At 40.5% G+C, this 26,993-nt stretch overlaps 2 protein-coding genes across 5 annotated transcripts; one reads left to right on the top strand and one right to left on the bottom strand.

Moving 5' to 3' along the window:
* Positions 1-73: 73 nt before the first annotated feature.
* Positions 74-9,308, bottom strand: LOC125879733 (perforin-1-like). 4 transcript variants are annotated; one of them, XM_049561767.1, is made up of 5 exons: positions 5,747-5,878; positions 3,468-4,044; positions 3,207-3,345; positions 2,897-3,108; positions 74-2,794 (listed from the first exon to the last, which is right to left on the bottom strand). In XM_049561767.1, exons 2-5 carry the CDS (start codon positions 3,998-4,000, stop codon positions 1,642-1,644), a joined length of 2,037 nt encoding a protein of 678 aa, XP_049417724.1. In that variant the 5' UTR covers positions 4,001-4,044; positions 5,747-5,878; the 3' UTR covers positions 74-1,641. The 4 variants fall into 4 exon arrangements, with proteins under 4 accessions (XP_049417724.1, XP_049417725.1, XP_049417723.1 ...); XM_049561768.1 differs by lacking the exons at positions 3,468-4,044; positions 5,747-5,878 and adding an exon at positions 8,742-9,300; XM_049561766.1 differs by lacking the exon at positions 5,747-5,878 and having other exon boundaries at positions 3,468-5,736.
* Positions 9,309-15,264: 5,956 nt separating this feature from the next.
* paqr4a (progestin and adipoQ receptor family member IVa) lies at positions 15,265-26,582 on the top strand. Its single transcript, XM_049562116.1, has 3 exons — positions 15,265-16,356; positions 19,554-19,772; positions 21,700-26,582. The coding sequence occupies exons 1-3, from the start codon at positions 16,083-16,085 to the stop codon at positions 22,131-22,133; spliced, it is 927 nt and encodes a 308-aa protein (XP_049418073.1). The 5' UTR covers positions 15,265-16,082; the 3' UTR covers positions 22,134-26,582.
* The last annotated feature ends 411 nt before the right edge of the window (positions 26,583-26,993 follow it).

The following is a 26,993-nucleotide window of genomic DNA, read 5'->3' as shown; positions in this document are numbered from 1 at the left end:
AACACCACCTAAGTTAAACACACTCACATCAAAACTAAAAGTAATGAGATAAAACATCAAATACCACAAACAGTTCAGAAATTATGCCTTTAATATGAATAAACATATGAAACCATAACAGACAAAATAATAATGTGATTAAAATACATAAAATACACTTGAATATATATATGTTATATATGTTTATATAGATTCGAAAATGCTACAAAGTGATTGCACAATACATAAAATCTGCAAACATTTCAATTTTATCTAAAGGTATGGGAGTAAAAAAAGGCATAAATAAGTCCATAAGTAAAAGCTACATTGAATCACATTCATATTTTGACAGCTGCAAGAACTTTTAGATGATGTGCTGCGTATACTGTGCTGTCCTGTGACAGACCAGGCCAGTGTCTAAAGCACAGTGGGTACTATATGATACAAACATCATGCAGATGTAGTATATAAAACAGAAGTATCTTGTCTGACACTGCTTTTATTAATATTTTTAATATGTTACAACATTTTACAAGTACATCTCAGTCAGCTGGATCATTTGTGGATGCTGATTTCTGAGAGCCTACATTAACATAACTTTTCTTTCAAACAAATTATTTAGTATATATAGCAACATTCTCCATAGTAACATTCTCCATAATTCAGTTCAGCCGCTTTGTCAGCACATAAAACATTCTTCCCCAGCAGACATACTTCTCATCCTTTGTGACAAGTACAGATTTAACAATGGATGTTAAAAGATTTTGCTTCAGTTAACCTCATCGATACACCTAGTAAAAAGATCATGTAAGCCTCAGAAAAGCCAAACATGGGTGTTGTATCGAATCTTACATTTGAGTTTCTGCAGTAATGGGTGTTTTTCCTGGCTCAAAATGAGGTGAAGGTGGTACCACCCTGATAATGTGTACTGTGCCTTCAGCTGGCTCAAGGAAACACTTATTACAAGCAACACATTTTAGGAGTTCTAATAACTACATGATTGGAAAAAAAATATAATTATGAATAAACTGTGGCCAAATTGTTACATGGATAGTCAGTGGTGTCTATAATGTGAATTCCTGGATATTAAGTGTTCATCTGCAATTTTCTATTGTCCCAGTGATAGTCTTTTTTGTACTGAAGTAGCAGTTCACAAAGGCTTGATAAGCTCAAATTTTATTCTGCTGGTAAAATATTATTTACACAAACAAAGAGCTCCTATTTTTGAAGCATTTAAAAAAATAATTGTAAAAATATTTGTATTTTAAGTAATCCCCTCTCACACACTTTTACTGGACACTTTTATAAGACTGCCTGTCCTTTTTTCTGTAATTTAATTTGATAATTTTACTTCCTTCTGTAAAATGTATTTGCTTTTATCAGTATAGGTGGCAGTCATGCTGTTATATATTATAATGAATAATGTTTTACAGTTGTCGTTAGACATTATAGTCTCGGTACAAGACGTTCAGGCACACTTGTAGAGACATGTGGAGTAGCTAAAGAAACCCGGAATTTGGCTGCTGTTTGCAATGGCATTAATAAACTCCAATTGATGATATAAAACTATCATTAAACAGCAGGAAAAATAGTTTTGTTTTCTTCAGTGACATTTTTCTTTTCTTTTTTTTTTTGGTGGCAAAAATGTTATAAGCGGAAACACTATGGTGCACCGAACTGGACTGGCCCCTGCTTTTCTGCAGTCCAAATCAGATTGATCTTTTCTTTGTCTTTTGCAGTTTTGGTGGTGCTTTCCCAGTGGACTGTGCGAATTACGACAGTGCCACTATATCGGCGTAATGCTGCGATTGCAGTTAGAAGTGATAGAAATCCACCAAGCGCAACACTTGCCAGAAAACATTGTTTTCCATTCTGATACCATTCAGAGTTTTCTGGAGAGCTGGAGGCACCATGAAATTTGACAGAGTCAGCTGCCTTGTCATTCTCAATGCAGGAAAAACCTTGAGTAAGACTCTGATTTCTCTGTGAACTTGTTTCATTCACAAACACACCCATCTCTAAGAGGATGGCCTTTGGAACAGGATGTGCATGACGGGACACATACAGCCTCTTCAGACTTTGACTCATAGGTGAAGGTTTGTAATCTTTGCATGTAGCTCCACTCAGACTTGGAGCACATTTCACCGCCAATTTGTAGAACAGCTGGCCATGATGCATGTTGCAGAGATCCTCTTTGACTCCAGCAGACAGAACTTGCTCACATTGTCCCAGCAGGTCGTCGTCCCACTTGTTGTCCTCATCCCACACTTCAAATTTCACTATATTTCCTGAAGACAAATCCTGGGTGCCCAGGTCGACAATCGTGGCCCAATGTGGATTATTGTTGTTGTAAATGACAGGAGTACGCCGGAACATCAGCCCATTAAAGAACACCTTCACATAGCCGTCCGTTTCTGTGGTGTGGTCTCCCCACAGACCAGAGGCCCGTTGTACAGTTATGATGACCCGCGCCATACCCTTACGGGTTGGGCAGCAGTCTTGGTTTACAGCAGGGTCATTGTGGCATTGGCAGACACAGGTATCTCGTGGGTCGCTCTTGATGCCGGCCTGACAGTGGTCACTGCAATTCTTCCACAGACCCCTTTCCAGGATGTAATGGCTAATGGCTGAGCGCAAGTTCTTGCGGACAGGGCTGTTAGTGGGCAGTAACTCATGCAGTGAGTCCAGGGAGTATGAGACTATGTCTGGATTCTGTGGTAGTGTGTTCAGCCATTCTTTGTAGGCTGATGGATCCTTGTCAGCAGAGAATAGAAGGTCCGGCTCCGTGGTATGGCCCCCCTTTATTTCTGTGAACCTGAGAGGAGAGAGTTGCTTTAATATCTGAGACAATCTGGCTTTTCTTTCAGTAAAAGTATTAAAATAATTACAAAACATCACAAAATGTATGAGAAAATACCTGTCGTTGAAGAGGCCGGAGAAGGATGTCTTCATTTCCATCTTGTCCATGTCCTTCTGGCAGTGTTTTACTTCTGCTTTTGCTTCAGCTTTGATGCTGGCTGACGCCTCAGCTTCCAGGCACATCTGCACCTCCTCCACACTGAGGCCCTGCAGGCTGGCCTGGCACTGCCTGATGCTGGTCACAGATTGAACACTTCCTCCCAGCTTCACCTGGAATTATATATTTAAACACATAAACTGCATAAGCAAATTTGTTACTTTGTTGTTAATTTTTTTTATCGGTTTTTGTCCTCATCACTTTGCTTTACCTTGGTGATGTAATGGGTACCGAAGTTGTCAATAAGTTTGTAAAAACGTTGCTTGTATTCAGGGCTGTAGATTTTGGGGAGCTGTTTCAGTGCTTTTTGAAATTCTCTGTGCAACTTGTGAGTGCCGGACACTCTGTAGCTGTTTATAATGACACACCAGACAAAAACAACAGCAATATGAAACAAGTGTACAAAGGTTTTACATTTATTTTCAGAGCTAGGGGAGTGTGTGGAGAAAAGTTTTATCCTAGTCCTTCTTACCTGTAGTACTCACAGGACATGCTGAGGCTTGTGAAGCTGAACTTGTCATTTTTTGTTTTTTCCATGGAGTATTCAGCCAATTTAGAATGGGTACCAGCTAGCATCACTTTGCCGCTTTTTTCACCTACACTAACATCTAGATTGGCCTGCCAGTTGTTATCCACAGAAGAGGTGCTGGAACTGACCAGGGACTCACTGGACCGGTGGAGCGCACTGGCTACTTTCATGTTGCAGGACTGCTTTGGTCTCCAGTCCACCACTGACAAGGGGAGCTTTTGCTTTTTGTTCTCCAGATAGGGGTTGCTACACAGGGTGCATGTTTTGTCCTTGCGTTTCCACCTATTCATGTCAAGCACAAAGGCCCCCTTACGTTCCATTTTGGTGATATCAAAGCCTTCCCCGGCCAAATTGGTACCTGGAGCAAATTCTGCATCTACACACTGTCTGGGTGTCCCCTCTGTGCATGACTGATATGTACACTGAGGGAGGGACAGCATGAGGCTGGCATAGATGCAGATATTCACGAGAAACATGTTTCTTTTAAGTTTGGGTGACGGATAGAAACTGAAGGTTTATCCTGAAAGAGAAACAGTTTTGTTGAACAAACATGAATAAGTAAAGCAGTTCATTAATACACCTCTACTTGGTCATTGGACATACAGTAATTCTGTCACTCCTTTTTAAAGAAGTGACATTTTTGGCTCAGCATTTTATCCATAATAAACACCTTAAGTCAGTAGATCGTCCCATCCTCCCTCTAACATGCAGTTACAAAACCCTCTAACAGTGCTTAATAACTTGCCACTAACTTGCCTCTCCTTTGTAGACCATACCAACATTTTGGATAAATTTCAAGTAAAAATAAATTACGTTATTTAAATTGTGTTAGACCCCTCTGCTGCTTTTGAAAATGTTTACCATTCTGTCCTCTTGGGCCATCTCAATCATGTCAATCATTTCCAGGCCTTGTGGTCAAGTCAAGTCAGTTTTTATGTATATAGCGCCAAATCATATCAAAAGTTATTTCTCTCTATATCAAGCTGGTCTAGACGATACTATTTTGGTTTGAGTCCTATCAGCAGATTGGTTTCAGTTGCAAGTGATACATCTTTATCTTCCTTTGATTCTTCCTCTTGTGGTGTACTTCAAGGCTCTATTTTGGGACCTATTGTACTTTAACTTGGGTTTACTTTTAGAAAACATGCCATCCCAAGATTTTTCATGTATATTTTATGAGGAGGGAAATGCATTCAACACCGTATGTTGATCCTCAAGGATATGCAAAATGCATTTTAATGAGAAACATGGAATGTAAACATAACTTTTGTTTGTTTACTAGAGAAGTCAGCAGGGCATTTCTAAATCTCTTTTCATTTGCCACAAGGGTGTCAAACACTGGATGTCTAAAGGAAGGGCTAAATGACATTAAGACAAATTCCCTTTAACTTGCAACGGTCTAGATGTCACATTTGAATCTGCCTTAAAATTTGACAAACTGTCATTAGTGGTAGCTTTCTGCCATGTTAGGTCTATTGTGAAAATAAAACCTTATCTGTCTCCTAGGAATCCGTAGACTTTTGTACATACTTTTATTTCCTTGCTTCTTGACTGCTGTAGTTTTCTTTATTTGAGTCAGTTATCCTTTTCTTTCCTGCGGTTTGTCTAGAATCACCTCACTAGTACCAAGAACAGAGACTAATGAAATATAGAATTGATTTTGAAATTCTTCAATTGTGTTTTAAGCACTGTACGGATTGGCACAAGTTTGTATGTCAGATCTCTTTAGTCCCTATTCCGACTTAAAACTTCTTCGATGTCCTGATCAATTACTGCTTTCCGTTCTACATTTTTAGTTAAACCCCAAAGGTGATAAATTGTTTTCATTGCTGTCTCCTAGTCTGTGAAACATTTTAGTTCTCACTGTCACGCCATTCTAGTCCATCGCCATTTTTAAAATTCAGTTTTAAGACCAATCTTTTTATAACTGCACTTGAGTCTCGGCTACAGTCATGACTACACAACTGCTCTGGTCAACATTTGCCCTATAAATAAATAGAAATGACTCAGCAGTTATAGCTCATTAAATGTTTAACTGCTCTCACAAATGGGACAGGACTAAAGTATATTATAGAACTGCTCACTGATACAGCAGTGACACTAAAGAAAATTTTATACAGATGCTAAATACTTCAGACAACTGTAAGTAACTCACAGACAGTTACGTATATTCAAATAAAGTAAAACAACATTTAAATATAAGCACATGAGCTGAGACTCACCCTCGTCTTGCCTGTTCACGCTGCACTTGAGAAACTGACTGTGAGCATGAATATCAGTGCTTTGCGTTCAAATGATAAAAAAGCAGGTGGTGAGGGGGTGAAGTGTTGAGGTGGTGGTGGTCTCATGAAAGCATGGGGAACAAAATGTGGTTTTAAAGTTTCATCGATGCTGAACAGACATAGCACCGAGGGGGAGGAGCTGTTGGTCTACAGATGAACTCAAACACATAGTGACAGCATAAAAGTAAGGCTGGCTTTCCAGTCAGTAACGGACCAGAGACCACAAACCTATCATTTCTCTGAAGTGGTGGTGGGCTGTGGCCTTACTCCGTGAGACTAAGAGACTGTCACACTCTAATGAATAATTTCTTAAGTTTATCACAAACACAAAGTAACTCAACAGCTGTACATGATAAACATTTTAATGAGCTCTGATATAGCATTGGGCTGTTTCAGCAGCAAACTCTGAGACAGCAAAGAAAATGAATCTAAATTAAAATACACAAAAAACCTATAGTAATTTGAGTAAGTACTGTGCATATGTATAAAAGCCATATATTAAAGAATACTGAAATGTAAATTAAAGATGGATAAATTGACATATTTGAAATGAACAGAGAAAAGTGCATTCAATTACAGATAACAAGAAAAAAAATCATTGAACAAAGTGTAGATGCATGGATTCATACATGAAAAAACACTTTTAAGCATTAAGGATATGTAGAAAAAACATGTAAGTAGGAGAGAAACTGACTATAAAATATAAAAAAACATTTATAATATGATGACACCACATGTGTAATGGACTCTGCATGTGTTCTCTTCTTCACTTCTCGCTTTAGAAATGGGCATCAAGTAACATGTCAAAAATCATCAAGGTAATAATGTGATTAAAATGTATAAAACACTGTTTCAAATGCCTGTACAAAGACAATAAAATGCTTTGAAAATGCACAGATACAAAAAAGACTGGTGAAAGCTGCATTAAATCAAACTCATGTTTCAGTAACTGCAGAATTTTTTAGGATAATCAACTGCATATGCTTTGCTGTCCTGTTAAAGACTAGGCCAGTGTCTGCAGTATAACTATGACTTTATGATGCAAATCAAATCAAACTATCTTTTCTACCTAGCCTCTATTAATAGTAGACTTCTGTCAAATACAAATCTCAAACATCCTGAATATGACTTGAGGCCATTTTGTCAGTTATCAGGAGAGATTTAATAGGGAATTACAGTCATGAATGATGCCTTTTGCTTAGATTAATGTCACCATATCAATACATTTTAAAAAAAGATTCCTAATGTTTTGCATCAGTAAAGCCAATTATATGGAATCAAACTTCTGAGTCTCCGCAGTAAGACTCTGATTTCTCTGTGAACTTGTTTCATTCACAAACACACCCATCTCTAAGAGGATGGCCTTTGGAACAGGATATGCATGACGGGACACATACAGCCTCTTCAGACTTTGACTCATAGGTGAAGGTTTGTAATCTTTGCATGTAGCTCCACTCAGACTTGGAGCACATTTCACCGCCAATTTGTAGAACAGCTGGCCATGATGCAGGTTGCAGAGATCCTCTTTGACTCCAGCAGACAGAACTTGCTCACATTGTCCCAGCAGGTCGTCGTCCCACTTGTTGTCCTCATCCCACACTTCAAATTTCACTATATTTCCTGAAGACAAATCCTGGGTGCCCAGGTCGACAATCGTGGCCCAATGTGGATTATTGTTGTTGTGAATGACAGGAGTACGCCGGAACATCAGCCCATTAAAGAACACCTTCACATAGCCGTCTGTGGCTGTGAAGTAGTCTCCCCACAGACCAGAGGCCCGTTGTACAGTTATGATGACCCGCGCCATACCCTTACGGGTTGGGCAGCAGTCTTGGTTTACAGCAGGGTCATTGTGGCATTGGCAGACACAGGTATCTCGTGGGTCGCTCTTGATGCCGGCCTGACAGTGGTCACTGCAATTCTTCCACAGACCCCTTTCCAGGATGTAATGGCTAATGGCTGAGCGCAAGTTCTTGCGGACAGGGCTGTTAGTGGGCAGTAACTCATGCAGTGAGTCCAGGGAGTATGAGACTATGTCTGGATTCTGTGGTAGTGTGTTCAGCCATTCTTTGTAGGCTGATGGATCCTTGTCAGCAGAGAATAGAAGGTCCGGCTCCGTGGTATGGCCCCCCTTTATTTCTGTGAACCTGAGAGGAGAGAGTTGCTCCGATAACAGAGCCGCGAGAGAAACCAAAAGCTCTCAAACAGAAAGTGAGACTTTAAAATCTGATACATTTCAATTCTTGCAGTTTAATTAGTTAAACGTTTCCAGGGTTTACAATCATCACTTCAAGTGCAAACCAGTAGAAAATGTGACAGAATATGAGACAAAATGTCCTATACCTGTCATTGAAGAGGCCGGAGAAGGATGTCTTCATTTCCATCTTGTCCATGTCCTTCTGGCAGTGTTTTGTTTGAGCTTTTACTGTAGCTTTGATGCTGGCTGACGCCTCAGCTTCCAGGCACATCTGCACCTCCTCCACACTGAGGCCCTGCAGGCTGGCCTGGCACTGCCTGATGCTGGTCACAGATTGAACTCTTCCTCCCAACTTCACCTGGAATTATATATTTAAACACATAAATTGCATAAGCAAATTTGTTACGCTTGAATTTGTTCATAAATGTGCATTTTCTTTTGTTATAATCACACCATCATTTTGTTTTACCTTGGTGATGTAATGGGTGCCAAAGTTGTCTATCAGTTTGTAAAACTGTTGCTTGGATTCAGGGCTGTAGATTTTGGGGAGCTGTTTGACTGCTTTATAAAATTCTCTGTGCAACTTGTGAGTGCCGGACACTCTGTAGCTGTTCACAATGAGACCAGAGAATACAACAGTATTGCATTTGAACATCAAAGTTCATTCATTTTGTTTATTGCATTTATCTTTGCATGAGGAGAGTGTGTGGAGAAAAGTTTTATCCTAGTCCTTCTTACCTGTAGTACTCACAGGACATGCTGAGGCTTGTGAAGCTGAACTTGTCATTCTTTGTTTTTTCCATGGAGTATTCAGCCAGTTTAGAATGGGTACCAGCTATCATCAACGAGGCACCCTTTTTACCCACATTAATGTCTAGATTGGCCTGCCAGTTGTTTTCCACAGAAGAGGTGCTGGAACTGACCAGGGACTCACTGGACCGGTGGAGCGCACTGGCTACTTTCATGTTGCAGGACTGCTTTGGTCTCCAGTCCACCACTGACAAGGGGAGCTTTTGCTTTTTGTTCTCCAGATAGGGGTTGCTGCACAGGGTGCATGTTTTGTCCTTGCGTTTCCACCTATTCATGTCAAGCACAAAGGCCCCCTTACGTTCCATTTTGGTGATATCAAAGCCTTCCCCGGCCAAATTGGTACCTGGAGCAAATTCTGCATCTACACACTGTCTGGGTGTCCCCTCTGTGCATGACTGATATGTACACTGAGGGAGGGACAGCATGAGGCTGGCATAGATGCAGATATTCAAGAGAAACATGTTTCTTTTAAGTTTGGGTGACGGATAGAAACTGATGGTTAAACCTGAAAGACAAACATGATTCATGAGCAAGTGAAGCCGTTTATTACTACACCACTAAAAGTTAGTGGTTGGACAGGACCAAGCCGAACTGAAGCAGCAATAAACCTTTTCTACCACATGATAAATGAGTTAAAATCACTTCAGTGAAATCTTTATGTCAAAACATTGTTGCGCTTTCAAACCATGCACCTGTCCATCTGACTGCATCCCACTTTGTTTTTAAAAGCAAAATTTTAGACAGTTGGTCTACTGATATTTTTTATTCCAGTTTTAAACATGCCACTGTTTACCTGCTCATAAATAAACCTTCTCTGGATCCCTCTGGATTCAACTATTTTAGAGGCATCTCTAAAGCTTGAAACAAATCTGAAGACTATAAAACCTAGAAAACTGGACAAACCACATGTAAGGATTGTATCCATCAACTTGCACACATGTTTAGTCTCTAACAGTCAGAAAGGAACATAAAGCTTGTGACAGAGTGAATAGGGACACTCTTGACAGACTACTGAATATTATGTATTTTTTACATCAAGTTTTAGAATATTTCAAAAATAGCAGATAAGCATAGACTCACCTTTTTCTTACGTGGAAATGCAAATCTGACTGTGTGCATCAGTATTCGAACTCTATGTTTTTAAATAGAAGGAGGCAGGACAGGGCGTTGTGGGGGAGTGAGGTGACAGTGGTCTTTGAGAGAGCAGTAGGGGGGAAAAAAGTTGACAGTTTGATCAAAGAAGAATAAACTTTCACTTCTTTGAGGGGATGCTGCAGTCTGGTCATACTATGTGACATTAGGAGACTGTGATTCTAACACTAAATTTCTCAAGAATATTACAACCAATTTTGTTGTAGTTGTTTATGATGCGCTAGGATCAAATTTTAGTGAGAAATTTTGAGAAAATTCGGTTGTTTCAGCAGCAAACACTGACATGGAAAAGAAAATGAATCTACATTTAAATAAACCCAAAAATAGAGTGATTTTTGACCATTTTTACACATTAGAAAATATCATTTATGTTTCCACACCCAACAAAAGTACATCTAATATGGAGAAATTAAAGGGAAAGTTCACCCCAAAGCCAAAAATATTTTTTCCCCTCTTACCCTTAGAGCTATATATGTATCTATATTGTTCTGGTGTAGGTGGCCAAGTGTTGGAGATATCAGCCGTAGAGACATCTGCCTTCTCTCGGATATAATGTAACTAGATGGTAATCAGCTTGTGGTGCTCAGAGCGCCCATAATAAAATAAAATAAAATAAAACCTTTGAAAGACTCAACAGCAGTGTCCATGAGTACATGCACGCTTCCCTCTGTGTGGTGATACTGTTGCTGGATGTAGTTTGGTAGAGAGAAAATAGCTTCTATATGAAACTGCTCACAACAAAGTCCGTGTATTACTTTGGGTAATCGGGTGATGCTGTCTGAAAAGAGACATTGCTGTTGAGTTTTTCAAATGTTTTGTTTTATATGTATTTTTGATTTGGGGTTGAACTGCTCCTTTAACATGTTTGAAACTGAGTGAGAAGACACTGTTAATTTTTAAATTAGATTTAACTTAATTGTGATTGCACAGAGTACTGAGACAAATGCAGTTTAGCATCTAACCAGATTTTCAAAAAGAAGTACAGACTAATGTGCATGTATAGAAGTATATATATAAATAATAACTAGTAAGGGGTAAATATAAAACCTATGCAGCATTAAAACAGTATGAGCATGTACAGCAAGTAGGCACAGTCCCACAGAAGTGTGGTTGTAGGCGGAAACATGTCATGAAGTCCGAGCAGCAGAGTCGGGCGAAAGGTGAAGGTGGTGTTGTGTTGTGTGATCATGGGTGTGATTCATCTAGATCATCAACAGTTCTCTTCCATTAGAGAATTCCAGCACGTCACCTGCTGCCTTCAAGTGCTCCTCGGGAACATCGAAATCCAAGTGCATCTATTGCTTTTGTTGAGTGACAACAGCAAAATTTACCCAGTTATGACATTTTTTTTGTTGCTTGAAATTGACAACACGTCACATATATAAGACTTGAGCACTGCACTCAAACTGTCATGTGGCTGGTGGTTAGTGACTCATTTATTAACCTACTGCAGCAACAGATTTTCTCACGAGTAAATACTGAGGCTCCCGTAATTTCTATGCATAGTCTGTAATTGTGAACAGTGGGCTATATTGTCTCTCTGGTATAATCATAGTTTTCAGAAGATTCAGCATATTGGTTGACCCAAATTTGTATCTGTAGTTATGATTAAAAACACATTTTGTTGTTGTAATGAACATGTTTGCTAGTAACTTTAAAAAAATAATCATGTTCTTTATATTTAGCAAGTGAGCTCAGGTGGTTTCTGCAATATTTCCGGTGGTACTGAAGGCGCTCTAACTCAGTGTTGGCATTTACGCTGTCAAGTAGCGCCAAGCAACATGAAACAAGTCCCAATAAAGGAAAATAAGACCAGAAGTTAAAAGAGTCCACCTTCAAAATAAAATTTGATCTTTGTATAAAAGTCAGTTTATTGATTTTTTTTTTTTTTTTTTTTTTTTAAATGCTGCCATCGCTGGAGGAGTTGTTTCCAGTGTGTACATCCATCAAAGCGTCAGTCCATCCCATTCTCATGAGCACAATATCTCAGGAATGCCTTGAGGGAATTTCCCTGTATTGGCACAAAAGTCCATGTCGACTCAAGCACGAACTGATCAGATTTTGGCCATAACTCAAGAATTCATACGATAGCTATAACAAAATTTCACACAAATGTCTAAAAGGGTAAAGCGATGAAGTGATGACATTTAAATCCAAAAGGTCAAAGGTCAACTTCACTGTGCCATCCTAATGTTATCAGGCTATTACTCAGCACCATCACTCAGGAACAGAAGGGGAGACATTTGGTCAGATGCTGATTCGTTGACACCCTTCTTTGGTGCCCACCTTAAAACTGCTGCTCATATAGATCTTCTGCGCTTCCGGGTTGAAGATATGTGTGTGTAGTCTTTTAAAATGTTTGCCTCTTTGCAGCAACATCCGAATTTGAAGCACTGCGTGCTGTCTTGGCTATGCAATACATTCTCATATCTAAATGGCAGAATAGGTTGTTTGCTACTCCCAAAAGGGAGTCATTGGCAACCAAATATGACACCCCAAAATGGGAGAGCACTGGCAACAGGCGCATGTACTAATGTTTGCAGTCTTAAACAGGGTTAATTTTGTGAAACATTTGCTGTTATGCACCAAAACTACGTGGTTAGGTTTAGAAGAAAGATCATGGTTTTGATTCAAATAAATATCTTTGTTACGCTGACTTTTGGTTGGACACAAACACTGGCTTCCTGGGTGAAGGTCCTGTGTTTGTTTGGCCTGTCCACCACATGGATGTATAAAGAGAACAGGATGCAGAGCTGGAGGCAGGACCCCATTCATTCTTATGAAAGCTGCTCAGTGGCACACAAAGCCAAAAAAATTAATTTCCAGGTGTAGAACTACCCAGATCTTCCACATTCATGGGCTCATAGAGCAAGCACATCAGTGTTTCCTTGCCACATTGCCCACTTGGTCTCTGGCTTGCTTACATTAACGACAGTCAGAAAGTATCTCTGGATTGGGCAGTTAGTGAATTTTCTTTCAGGACATGATGATTTAAATCAGGGCTATTTCAGTGTTCATAGAGGTAAGTTGATGTATGTCACAAAAAAATATTAATTCATTTATAGACGTCTCTTACACAACGTAAGTCAATGGGGAAAAGTCGTTTTGTACCCAATGCCATAATGTTTGGCCACTATGTCAAACTAGCTTCTAAGGCCGATGCTGTTCCCGGGGGCTCTATCCACTGACACTGTCTAATCTGCACCAGAAACTCGATCAGTTCTACACATGTGCAAATATGGTTGGGCTTAGGCACTGACCCTAAACAGTTAGGATCAGGACAGCCTTTTGGGCAGAGGATAGGACCTGAGCTGATCGTGTCTCTAGTATTTAACGGGCAATGACAGTCCACCATCCCGAATTCCGATGAACGCAGACTTTGCCTCTTCATAATACTAATAATCACCACCTAACAATACACCTAAATATGAGTCATAACAGGCAGCTTGTGCAGACAACCTATGTATTCGTTTTTTAGGTCAGGGCGGGCTGTGGCAACTTGTTTTCTATCCTGTTCCTCTGGTAGTTGTAAACTGTTCTGCTAATATTGACCTTCAGGTGATGGTCATTGCAACACGAAGTTCTCTATCAGTCCTCTGTCCTCCTCTGTAAAAAAATAGTCTCTGAGTGAAGACAGCATGTTTTTCACTGGAAATTATTCACTGCAATCGTACATGTCAATATACTGATAGCTTCCATTTAGACAAAAAAAAAAATACATTTAATACGTTTTATTTAAGTTCTAAAAGTTTTTACTCGATATATTACGTGAGTCTGGATAAAGATAAAGATATAAAGTAACTTGACTGTTTTTCAGAGGCATGCGACCATGAGGTGGTTATAAACTTTTTAAGTGAAAGCTGGATTACCAAGTGGGCACAGTTGGCAGCTGGTTTAGGATGCCATACAAGTCTCTGGTTCACTGTGTGTCAGTTTGGGTAATTTGGTTAATTGCAAATCTGTTAGGGAATATGCACCAACAATAAAGATGGGTCCTGCACTTGTCGAGGATCCCTGCCTGCATTCATTTATTTTCAGGTCATGTTGTTCTCACATGGTGCACATTCATTAAGAAATTGTTGTTGTTGTTGTATTTAATTAAATCACCACAAAGAAAACCTGAGGCTAGATAGCAGCTACTGTTCCAGAGCAGGAGTATCGGTTGAAAGAGTGTATACACAATGTACACATCTGTGGGAAGTAGAGAAATGGAGCGTCATTAGTGGCCCAAAAGCAAATATTTGCCCAAGGCCTCCCTAAAGGAATCAGCACCAGCATACTGATGTTAACTGTGTTTAGCTAGACTCAACGCAAACAATGAACATGCATGGTCTTAGTGAGCACACTGCCTTGCTTCAACACCTCTGTGAAAATAAGATGAGACACACAGAAAGATAGCAATGGTACAGATGAATAGAGAAAATAAAATAATCAATAAAATGAGGTTTCTAAAAAAAAACTAAACTAGAATAAGAATAGCACAAAATAAAAAATAGAGGAACTATACAAGAACAGATGGAGACAGAAACTGCAAGGTAAAGTGACCACGGAACGCAGCAGAGTCAGCAAGTCTATTTAAACAGTGTACACCAGACTGATGATATGATTAAATAATGACATCTGGTGTTTGTTTGTAATATAAACATGATGCAAAGATTAGAAATCAGAACACATTAACATATTACAGGGGTAATATGATAAATTATTTTGTATGGACTTTGAAATATAGCTTAATAGTTGCATTCCAACCAACTTGTTTGCTCTGCTGGTCATCAGTAACTGCACACTTGTTAGCTATTCTGCACATTTTTTTTTACAACCTCTACCTCACTTCTCACTGTGTTGTGTATATATTTGATCGTTTTACTCCTGCAAATGCAAAATCAGATGAAAGGTAGTACTATAATGTGTAGTGCAGCAAAATAGGGTGGAATAGAAAAGAGTATCAAATATGAGAGTATAAAAACAGTATAGTGAGAGTGTGATAAAGTAAAATACAGTATGTTTAATATAGTAAGTGAAATATAACTGTATAATGGAATATGATATAGCCTAGTAAAAAAATAGTATGATATATAATAGGTTGTATCAACAACACCTAGGTGGTATGATGTGTTAAATATTAAATTATAGTATAAAAAATAATACAAGTAATCAGCCTGCAATGTGGGGACAAAAACAAAACGAAATCTTTATTATGTTTGAATTAATTAGCTGGAAAAAAGTGGTACGTTCATAGAGGCAGCTTTTAGTTTGAAACCACAGACCGGAAGTGTCGTTATTGTTGTTACATGTAACTTGACAGTCTTGTGTAAAGGCGATGCAGGGGACTTAAAGGCCGCCAGGGAAGACTCCGCATTTCAAGGAATACAACCAGCCAGAAATAATGGTGGGAAACAATTGGATACAACAGATGTCGAAGGGAGTGAATTCAAGCGTTACGGACAGCATCGTGTGTGTCTGGAATCACCCGGCTCAAATATCTGCTTCCTCATCCCCATTCACAGGACATCGGTAGCCGAGTAACCGGCTTGCTAGCCCGCAGTCCTTCCCAAAATCTCCGCTCCGGAATCACGGATCTCATCTATTTTTTTTTTTTTTCAACAGCGTTACGAAAGCTAGCCAGCATCACACGGAACTAACCCGAGAACATGCCGCCTGTTTGCTTTCATCAAAGTAAAGGTATGACCTGCTAGTCCTCTGCTGCAGATCTGACCGCTAGGATCAAGCTAGCATCATCTGGAGTTGGATGGACGCGCGGCTCGCACTCACCCACCCGCAGCATCCCTGCCCGGGACGCGTTCAAGCCCGTGCTGCTGCACCGGAATGCTAACTAACGAGGAAGTGGCTTTAACATGACGAGAAACATCTGGTCTCCCTACTGCTCAAGGCTGTCAGGTGCCACACAGACATTGTTTAAATGCCAAATGTAATGACCAACCCGAGCTCGCACCATGTATGTGGCTGGCCGTGTCTGTCTCCAGCCTTGCGGATGACACTCACACAGGTACCGGCGGTTCAGAGCAAACAGCGGCAGCGCCGATACACCGTCGCCGGGTAGTGCTGAGAGAAGCTAGGAGGCTAACAGCACAATATAGAAACCCATAAACAACACCAATGGTATCCCATAAGGTTTTAGTCGCAATAATCTTACTAAATGTGTATATAGGTGTACAGTCTGTTTTCTACTTATTCGGCGGCGTCCTTTTAACGGTCCTGTTTGCTATGGCATTTCTAAATGGACCCAGGCTGCTGGACTGGGCGAGCTCACCTCCACATCTTCAGTTTAACAAATACGTCCTAACGGGATACCGGCCAATCTCCTCTGTGCAAGACTGCATCAGAAGCCTGTTTTACCTGCACAATGAACTTGGAAACATATACACTCATGGTGAGTACAAAAATCCCACATGGACTGCTTAGTCAGCAGATGAGCTTTGTGTAGCTGGTGTGACTTTGAGTGTTAACCCACAGATACTGTACAGTACAATACCTGTACAGTATCAGGTACAGATAGTGCACAGATACTGTACACACACTGTACCTGCAGAAGGATGCTAAGCCAGATTTTGTACCAGAGCCTGGACAGTTTGCATTCAGGATGCCACACATGACTTAAATCTTTCATTTTCAGTCACATATATCTGAGCTAAATCCTCATTTGAGGAATAAAAAATAAAATATAAGCCTGTTTTGGTTCATAAAACTATTAAAGAGAGTAAGAAAACACTGATAACTTATGTTTATCTGTTGTATAGTGATTGTCCATGTGTTAAAGTGCCTATCAGAGTGATAACAGGTTGGTTTGGGTGACTAATTACATTCACTCAGATAATGTAATGTACATTTTTGAGTATTTATTGTGTCATAATCCTACACCACTACAGTCAAGATGAAAATACTCAATGTATTAGACAGCTGTACTAGTTTAGATTATGATTTCACATACAAAACACATGATCAGCTCATAAAATATATCACACTGTTGAAGACTGAGCTACCTAACAGTGTATAGTGTAAAAGGGCTGCAACTAACAATTATTTTCTGCTTTTTTCTTTTTTTTTTTTTATTTAATCAATGTCATTTGATCTCAAATGCCAATCACAACTTTCCAGAGCCCAAGGTGATGCCTTCAAATGTCTTGTTGTGGCTGACCAACAATCCAAACCCCAAAGATATTTAGATTTTAATTATAGGTATGTAATAAACAGTGAATCCTCTCATGTGAGAAACTGGAAACAGAAAGTGCATTTTTTCCACTGCTGCTTGAAAAATGAGGGAAACGGTTAATGGCTTATCAAAATTGTTCCTAATAATTCTTTTGTCTTTAAACTAATCGATTAATAGATGCATCATTTGAGCTCTATTATGCATTTAAAATATGTTCCAGCTCAATCAGCTACAGGAAAACAAGTAGTGTAAATGCTTTTTCTACAGTAATGCATCAGTAACATATTTCCAATATAATGATATGTAACAATTGCAAGGGCTGTTTGTCTGCATTACAAGTTTACTCTGCATTTCTGTACTTTTACAATAAGATTTTGAATGCAGGACTTTTACTCCTAATGGAGTATGTCTATCTTGTTGTATTTTTCCTTAAGTAAAATATATAAATACTTTTTCCACCAGTGTTAGTCATAAGACAGTCACTTTAAAAGCTGCCACAATTTTCCACCAAAAGTAACCAGGTCATGGCGAGTGTAGAGAACCACTTTAAAAGGATGTTTTCTTTTAATTAATCCACCATGCATTGTATATTGTAAGTGTGCCAAATTGGGAAGTGAATTTTGATTCATAATTAAATTTCTTATGAACAGCCAAATTTTACAAGCGACGTCTCTCTGCTAACAAGCAGAAATTTGACATTTTGTTTGTTCAATTGAACTACACATAACGTAAATTTGCCAGCAGTGGCTGTTTCATCTGGTCCAATATGCCAGGTTACACAACAATATGCCATTCTTTTAATAGGTTGGCGCAAGCCAAAATTAATTGCAGTAATGTGTTAATCTGTGCAGCCAGAGGTGAGACTGATGTGTCAGTTTGTTAGCAATCTGCATGGAGTTATTCTGTTCTCAGTCCGATATAATTAGACTGCCAATAGCATGGTACACAGTAGCATGACCTCTTATGACCATCAAAACACATCCTACAGCCACAGAGAATGCAGTACATCATCTGTGTGTTCACAGACTTCTGAGATTCTGACAACTTCCTCATTATGAAGGTCATCGCTTCACTTCCAGTTCTGCCAGCAGTCACAGAATAAACTGCAGTAGTGATCATCAGGGAAGTGGCCCTGGAAGTCTTTATTACACTCCAGTGACGTCAGTTGAGCATGTGACCTCGCATAGACCCTTAACATCATTGCCTATATAAGGCAGTGATGTTTAATCCAATGAGCCATTGTCTAATTCTCCAAAGTTAGAAAAAAAAGATGCCGAGCTGTGCTTGTGACTCAGGTGGAACATTGTTGTGCTTTTTTATTGTGTTGTTACATTTCAGGTAAATTTCATGAACTGGTTTGTTTTGCATACAATCTGAAAACATCCTGCCTGCAGCTCAGCTTTCAGACACTTCCCCGTGCCCGTGCCTCTGGCCTTCAGAGGAGGTCCTCTCCACTGTATTCAACCCTGAGTGGGGCTGAGAGTACAACCGGTCGGCTCAGGACGAGCAGGGGGAGGAGCAGAGATAACACACTTAAAATAGATGTGTTACAGTAGACGGCATTGCCAGTATCACCTGGTTGGGACAAATGCCTTGACATTGGGAAAGGCAGAGTGAGCAAAAAAAAGGCGGTAAGGGAGTGCAATATGCGAGTCGAGTGATAAATGATCGTAACAACTGAATGTAGATCAAATTTCAAGGTCTGGATTTTTGCTCACATAGCAGTGAACCCTTCCTGCTTGCCTAAACTTCCTCTGGAGCTGTGCAACCATTTGAAATATGTCCCTTCGCTGCATCAAAATAAGAATTTAGCGGGAGCCTCGTCTGTCCCCCAAAGAGTAGCACTGATACGTTTGTGCCAATCATGTAGGTTTCCGCTTTCCTCCACATTATTCTTGCTGGTGTCTGCACACACTCAGCAATGTTGGAGGCCTTTTCGCGGCCACTCATTCTTGTACAGTTTGAAAAATAACCTCCACAGGCCTCGACAGTCCGGAGCTGGATAATCCATCACAATAAACATGACACCTTAATTTGGTTTTGTCAAAGTTGCTGTGTTATTCTATTGTGCTTGAACTGATGGTTTTCATACCAGCGTGCACTCTACCTCAGGCTGTTTCTGTCAATCAATGGATGCACAAGAATAACAGTAGATAATCTTTAAAGATCTGTTGCATTACAAATGTTATTGTCAACGATATGTAAGTACATGCAGAAGACGTTACAAAGTGATTGCAGAAAAAATAGACTTCATTTGTACAAGTGCATGACACTGAGTGCAACAAAGGCATTTTAAAAGTGTTTCAGGATTGTTTGTGTTGAGCCTTGACAGGAGCTTCAACTTCAATTACAGCTAAGGTAAAACCTCCTCTAACAACTTGTGCTGCCTCTGTTTCCCTCCCCTCTTCCTCTTCCAGGCATCCCTTTGGTTTGCTTCCTGGTGCTGCTGCCTCTCAACATCCCCTGGTCTCAGATCAGTGTCACGTGGTTGGGCGTGGTGCACTTCCTGGCTTGCCTGTCGCCCCAGCTGGGCTCTGTGCTGTACCACCTCTTCATGAACCACGAGGGAGGAGAGCCGGTCTACCACACCCTCCTCAAACTCGACGTGTGTGGAATCTGCATGATCAACACATTGGGTAAGCTCAGCAGATTTCTTCGCTGTTTATTATTTTGAATTCTCCGTCAGCCGGCCTTCTGTTATTGCTGGTCTGTTTAATCTGAGGGTGGAACTTTTCTTTATTGATCGTCAATGATTTACCACAGGCGTGTTTTGCTTGGAGGTGTACCAGCACTGAATTATCAGAACATATTTGACTACTGAGTCAACTGGCCAATATAAGCAATGATCCAGGTTTTAAAATGATTATTGATCTGTCCTTGCTGCCTGTGTTAGCCAATTAAAACCAAAATGACAAGTGCAATATTTTGTATTTATTTATGTGCTAATGTTCTTTGAGAAAACAAAACAGCACATTTTGCTCCAACTGAATTATTTTTATTTTTATTTCAAGTTTCCGCATCTGGAAAGTTTAGTTTCTTAAAAGCACTGTGTGTAAGATACGGCCAGCTAGCTGACCAGTCCAGTCTTGTAATACCCCTTGTAGCTCAATAAGCGATAGAGAGTCACTGCAGAATCCGGGTGCCTTCTGTCCTATTTGATAGGATGAATAATTAGAGTACAGCCCCCGGGTAGTGGCATAGTAAAACACAAAGGCTGAATCCATACTAATAACATTTTCATTTTAAAACGCGTAACTTTTCATAACACAAAAGATGGATGAAGGTTTGGGCAAGCAACCTCGTCATCCCAACCACCCGCTCCCGCCCAAAAACCATGTTCGCGAGCGAAGAAATTAGTATTTTAACATTAAAAAAAAAAAAGCAAAACAAGAGTAAATTTTGGCGAGGCTTTTCACAGCTGGAATCAGTTCTTGGTTTCTTTTAGGACCTTGACACACCAAGCCAACAGTTTGCCATTGGTCAATGTCAGGCTATTAGTGAGCATCTGACACCCGTTTTTTTATCACTAGTCGGCCATTGACGGCTTTTTTTGGCTGAGTCAGCATGTTTAATCAGGTCAGCAAGCTGTTGGAGAAATCACTCTGTTTGGCAGTTCAACTCAGTGCAACAACTAAAGTCCAGAGGGCGTGAGGTCAAAACAAACTTGTTATATTAGGTAAGGTTATTTTTTAGCCATTGGGCTCTTTAGCAGAAACAGTTTACAATTGTTTGTTTTATTGTTTGCGCACGGTAAATACCCTTTGTCCTTTCAACATCGGCTTGTGTTGTTAACATACAAACTGGCTAACTAGCATCCTGAACCCGTCCTGTGGGTCTGCTGAATTCCCTTTTTTAATGATGAATGCCTGCTGCTATGGAGAGTTATTTCCTCTCACGCAGGAGTGTAACGTACATGCCATAGCTTTGGTGCAAGTTTTTGGCAATTTTGTGTCTACGCCTTTAAACTATTAAGTAACATCTAACGTTGGCTTTTTAGCAAAACATACTGTATCTTTAGTGCAATTAATGACAATACAAACTGCAGTACTGAAAAACATCCAAATGGCGTTGATAGGTGGTTTTGATGTGGCTGTTTTTATTTGTTTGTTTGTTTTTTGCTACTATGGTCATGCTAAAAGCTAAACTAAACAAGCCACAACATAAACTACAGGCCATTTGCCATCGAATTTGCATATTTTTGCCCTACTGACCTTTTCTGTAGAACAGATGACTGTAAATCTATATTGTATGGCCCCAGTAGTAGATCAGTGAAATTCTGTCCCCCATTTCTTTGGAACTTTGGTCATGCATTACACATTGCACCTTTAAGGAGCTTTCACATGACTTTCACGAGTTGAGGGCCACATTTCACACAGTCAGGCAATGACTGACATTAAATGATCTGAATGCTGCTCAGTCACTCTGAAAGAGCACTGTCACACCAGGTTCAAACAATCTGACCTCTGTGCGCTGTGGCTTGCACCGTGCGTTACATTGCTGCTGAGTCGGGCATCAATGCTTCATCTCTGTGCTGACTCTCCTTTGTTTGTTTCCTTGTCTCAGGGGCGCTGCCCATTGTCTACAGCACGCTGCTGTGCTACCCGTTCATCCGCACTGTGGCCCTGTTAGTTTACATCCTGCTGTCCAGCCACGCCATCTACTGCGCCGTCACGGCTCGGAGCAGCGTTCGCCGGCTGCGCTCCTTCGCCTGGCAAGCGCTGTTCCGCTTCTCCTTCTTCCTGCTCCGCTGGGTGGGTGTAGGTGGTGGCAGCCCCACCTCACTACGCCACTTCCTCATGATGGATGCGCTGGCCGTGCTGGGCGGGGTCATCAACATCACACGCATCCCGGAGCGATTCCGCCCGGGCCTTTTTGACTACTGGTGTAACAGCCACCAAATAATGCATGTACTGGTGGTTGGCTCCATCCTCTACCTGCACTGGGGTGTGCTGGACGACCTGCTGTGGATCAACAGCTACATCTGTCCCTCAGACTGACCCCACCTGCGGCCCCCACCCCCTCACAAGGAGCACTGGGATGTAAGGTGAAAGGACCTCTGAGGGGAGGGGGGTGCCTGCAGAGGGAAGGGGAAGGAGGGGAAATCAGGGGGAACTGATGGCGTGAGGTGAGACGATATGTTGTCTGTGCATGTGTTCACCTCAAGCACTCAAACTCAGAATGTTCATATCTACGTCCATCGTGGTACTTTGTGCGAATGCAGGCAAAAGTATGTCAAGTAACACGCACAAGCATTTTGACTCTGTCGCTCTCAACATGGACACACGGGAGTATACGGACACACACAAACACACACACACATAAACAGCAAAATGGATATATTTGAGCGATGAATTAAATGAGTATTGAACAATATAAAGTCTTAAGTAAAGGCTCTAGTAAAATGTTACTGCTGAGTTTAAAGCCTTTACTTAACAATAGAAGTTTTACTTGAGCATTTGTTGTGGTTGGTTAAGACAGTCTGTGGCTAGACGATATCACATGCTCAAGTCCTCTCAGATGTCACTGTTGCTACCTATGCAGCACATCCATATCTCAACTCATCACACACAACACACACTCAGACACCCTCACACCTATATTTTTATACTACATGTACATACTGTGAGTGCTGTATGAAGCACTCAGAGTTTTCTCTACGTCCAACTGACTGAGTTTTACTGGACTGGTTGTTCTGTCCGTGTCTCCTTGTTTCCTGCCACTGCCTCTTTCTTTACGTGTGTGTCAGTCTGATTTGTCCTTACTGTCACAAGATGACGAGGAAATGAAAACGGGAGAGGGGGTTCATTCCTGAGCGTGCTAGCATGTTGGCAATGAGTTTACGTGCTTTAGGTGGTTTGGACCACACATTAGCAATCGATCGCGCAGTGTTATCGGCTTTGTGTGCACCTGAGCTCTGTGCCAATGAGATTCAGGCATTTTTAATCAGAAAAGAAAGTGCACACGTTTACAGACTGTGTTCAGTGGCGGTACTGTTTGCCAAATTTTTGCTTATGGGAGTCCATAAGCAAGGTTATTTATGATTCCACATTTATGATAACCTCCCATTGTAAGGAAGGTTGTCACCACTTTTTGCTTTTATGGAGGGAATGCCCTCAAATGTACATTATGAAATGACAGAACAGACATGATAACAAGCTTTACACTGAAATGCCACCATGTGCGCATTTGATTGTGATGTACATGTGGCAGCAAGACACACTGAAAGTTTGCCACTTAACAAAGTTTTAACTTGTAACTAAACAATTCATTATCTTTGCACTGTAAGTACAGATATAACTGGCCTGCATATTGGCACAATTTACACATAACACTGTAATGAAATAATAATATTTATTATGCTTTTTATTCAGTTGTATTTATTTGCTGATACAGGTAACACTGTGTTCCTGTCAGCTGCTTGAACAGTTTACGTTGTTGCTGTGCAGGATCACTGGCTGACAGATCAAGTTAGAGGTCACAGAAAATCTTTTGTTTTATTCAAACCCTGCAAATCCCGAGGATTAGCTTCTCATATTCTCCCCACACACTTTTTTCCCAGCGAATTTTGACTCCTCAGTCACACAGTAATAATGTAGGAAAAGATCAGTCTCTATGCATTTCAATTCACAACAATTGGCAAGAACAAAACATTATTTGACTTTTAAAATTTGTGCAGGCCTCTTCTCAAGATCTTATTTATGTCAGTTTTTCCTCAGACTTGAAAGAAAACGGTTTTACTGTATTTGGATGTTTACTTGTGCACCGTCAGTCGTTATTGCCACAGAATGGGGCACATTGTTGCTCTTATTTATGCTGTCTTATTTAAATGCATCACTTTTGCTCTGCAGCTGGATTTATGTCCTGTAAAAAGCACCTTTTTAACCCAAATAGAGGTTAGACACTGTGTTTTTTTAAAAGTGTAGTATTTTGTTAAGCTGGTAAGCAGGAATGAACCCCTCTGCCCTCCTGTTATGTACAAGTGACAACAGTTCTGTGTGAATGTCGATGGGTGTTTTGCCACTGTTTTCTTCTGTCGTATTTCAGTCACTACTCTTGAATTAAAGTAACTGTTGTTCCGTTCTGTCTTGCTCAAGACTAGTGACTGAAGTGTGATTTTTTTTCCACAGGCAGACTTTACTTTCTTAATGACATTGCACTTGTTTCCCATGCCAACAGTCACAGCCGCCCACTGACTAGTTGCCAATCCCGTCAGACCCACTTCATCTTGCCAAATTAGCAGCGTCTGAGGTGTAGCACATCCTCTGCTTCCTGTGCTAACACTGACTCATAGGTGAAGAGGGATTTCCCACAGTCTTAATCACGTACACTAGCCTCAGACTGCGTCCCCCCACCCCTACCCACCCCTCTGCTTCATAAAGAGTCTTATGTCTGCTAGTCTCACTCTGACACAGCGGTTATTACCTACTGTGACCGTGGTACAATGTAAAAGCTGAAACTAATGTATTATTGGCCACTGAATGAAACTGAAAAAAAATGCATGAAAGTAGCTGTAATACAGAAACAGATGTCTCATAGCGTTAGCTCATCGTTTATTCATCGTAGCCATACACAGGCCTGAACTGACTGTGTGGGTACAGGGGGGTTGGGGGAGTGTTTGAGCAGGCGGATCACCACTACAGGAAAATAACTGAACACAGATCAGAGACACTATCACTATCAAATAAACTGCACTGTTCATCATTCTCAAAAGGGCTTTGGATTAAAGTAAATTATAATTCTGAAACATATTGAAAGTCCATATAAATAATGTAAATACATGTATGTAGATTATATATACATACAGTGCAAAATGATATACCCTAATTCATTTTTGATACATACCCAATATGTTACGGAAAGACAATATGGGATGAGAAGTAATGGAAGTAATGGTGTGCCACATAAAAGCTGCTGCTCTCTTTCACAGCCAAAGCAAATTATGAGAGAGGGAAGCAGACGGGGCTCGGTGCGGTGCTTCAGGTTAATATCAAAGATGTGTGTTTGCTTAGCTATGTCCATATGTATGTGAACAACATGGAGGTAAAAAACATACTGAAATTGGTTTCAGTGCTAATGTAGAGTTGTTTGACCTTTTGTGACCCAAACTAAGAATGCTTTTGATCATTTAAATGTATCCACTTTTTTTAGACGTGTGGGAAACACAGATTTGTGACCATTGTGGGGAATCTTGGCGGGCATGTGAATACCTCGTGACTACCACTGGTCTATCTATGCATTATCAGCCGAAGGATACGTAACAGTCAAGTTGATTTGTGTTTGTTCAAGAAACAGCTCTCTGATCTGCTGTAACGGAGGGCTTTTCGCTCCAACATCCTGGGTCTCCCACTTCTCAGGGTGCCATAACAGTAGCTGTAACATCCAAGGCCTGACCTCTGCTGTCTGAAACATGGCTGCGAGACTTTCATCTACCTCCACCTGCCCTCTTTGTCCAGTCTGTTCATGCTATGAACTGGGAAACAGATTGGACAGAAGGGAGACAGAAGGTGGAAAGGGGGCATTTCTCTAAAAACCATGTTACAGGAGTGGAACCAGGCCAGAAAAATTGGTCTTTGTCTTTTTGTCTGTATGTTAAATGAAAAAAAAAGACATGATGTATGAACACATCACTAACAAAACAAATTTCATTTTTTAATATAACACAGGTGCCGGATAGCCTGTTAATGACCTGTTTATAATGGACTACCTGTATTGTTATATACTGATTATTATGATTACTGTTATTCTGTGGATCCTAATAATGACACTGGTTTATGTGTACAGATAATGAGACAAGCCCTTTCCTTTAGGATGAAGGGAGCTTTCTGGAGGGTCTGTCTGTTATCGTCTCTTCATATCTGCAATGTCACGGCATTTTTAAACCGACAAAGGAGCAAGTTTGGCTCCATCTAGTGGAAGTTCATGTGCACTGATGCAGGCGTTACTGTAGCCATACACACTGCAGGCAAATGAAAATAATTGGCAGCTTGTGATACTGTCAGCGCTGGTTTGCAGTTATTCTCCAGCGTTGTTTATTTAAATTTGCAGGCCGTGTGTGTTCACATGTGTGTATGAGATCTCCCGCAGAACCCATACAAGCATGAAATCTGTACGTTGTCAAATTTACTTTCTCCCTTTGCACTGACGGGGCTGCTGACTGCATCCCCAGAGTGCCTCATTATCCAGTCTGTGCGCTTGCAAATTAATGTGCACGAACACAGACACACAGTTTGTTCCTGTGCTGTAGTTCACACATCTGTCCAACATTAGTGTCCTGTGTAACAGACAGGCTCTCACACTCCTCAGTCTCCAGCAACGATTGTGCAATAAACTGAAGTCTATATTTTTAAAACTGCGTATAGGTCATCCCTTTCTTCTGTGTTTTTTTGACTGAGATATGTGTGTGTGTGCTTTTGACTTGGTTTTAGGGTCGACTAGGTTAAAGGTTAAAGTTGTGCATGTGGTTGTGGCAGCTGATGTTAGTACTAAGGACAAAAGGGCTGTGTTTCCTGACTGGGTGGTTATTTGCTTAGTTCAGCAGCATTTATCTGATTACATGGATACAAGTGGTTTTGGGTTTTGATAATTTGGCCTACTTGTAATAGGCTCCTCCTCTTTTATAATTAGCTATCACTGAGATTGACAGGGCCAAATGGCATTAAAGTTTATTACAACTAGGCTTAAGCACTTTAATCAAAAACCTTGTTAAAGCATTTGTTAATTTAATTGAACATTTTGTCCATAATGCTGCCTAAAAAACTTATAACTAACTGGATTTGGGTCTACTTTTGTGACAGTTGGGCAGGTTAGAGGCGCTGATTTAGCAGCTCATTGGAAAACAGATCGGTCAACATTTGGCT

Source organism: Epinephelus fuscoguttatus, linkage group LG19 (assembly GCF_011397635.1).
Source record: "Epinephelus fuscoguttatus linkage group LG19, E.fuscoguttatus.final_Chr_v1".
In the NCBI taxonomy this organism is placed as follows: Eukaryota; Metazoa; Chordata; class Actinopteri; order Perciformes; family Serranidae; genus Epinephelus; species Epinephelus fuscoguttatus.
This window is presented reverse-complemented; position numbering and strand designations above follow the sequence as displayed.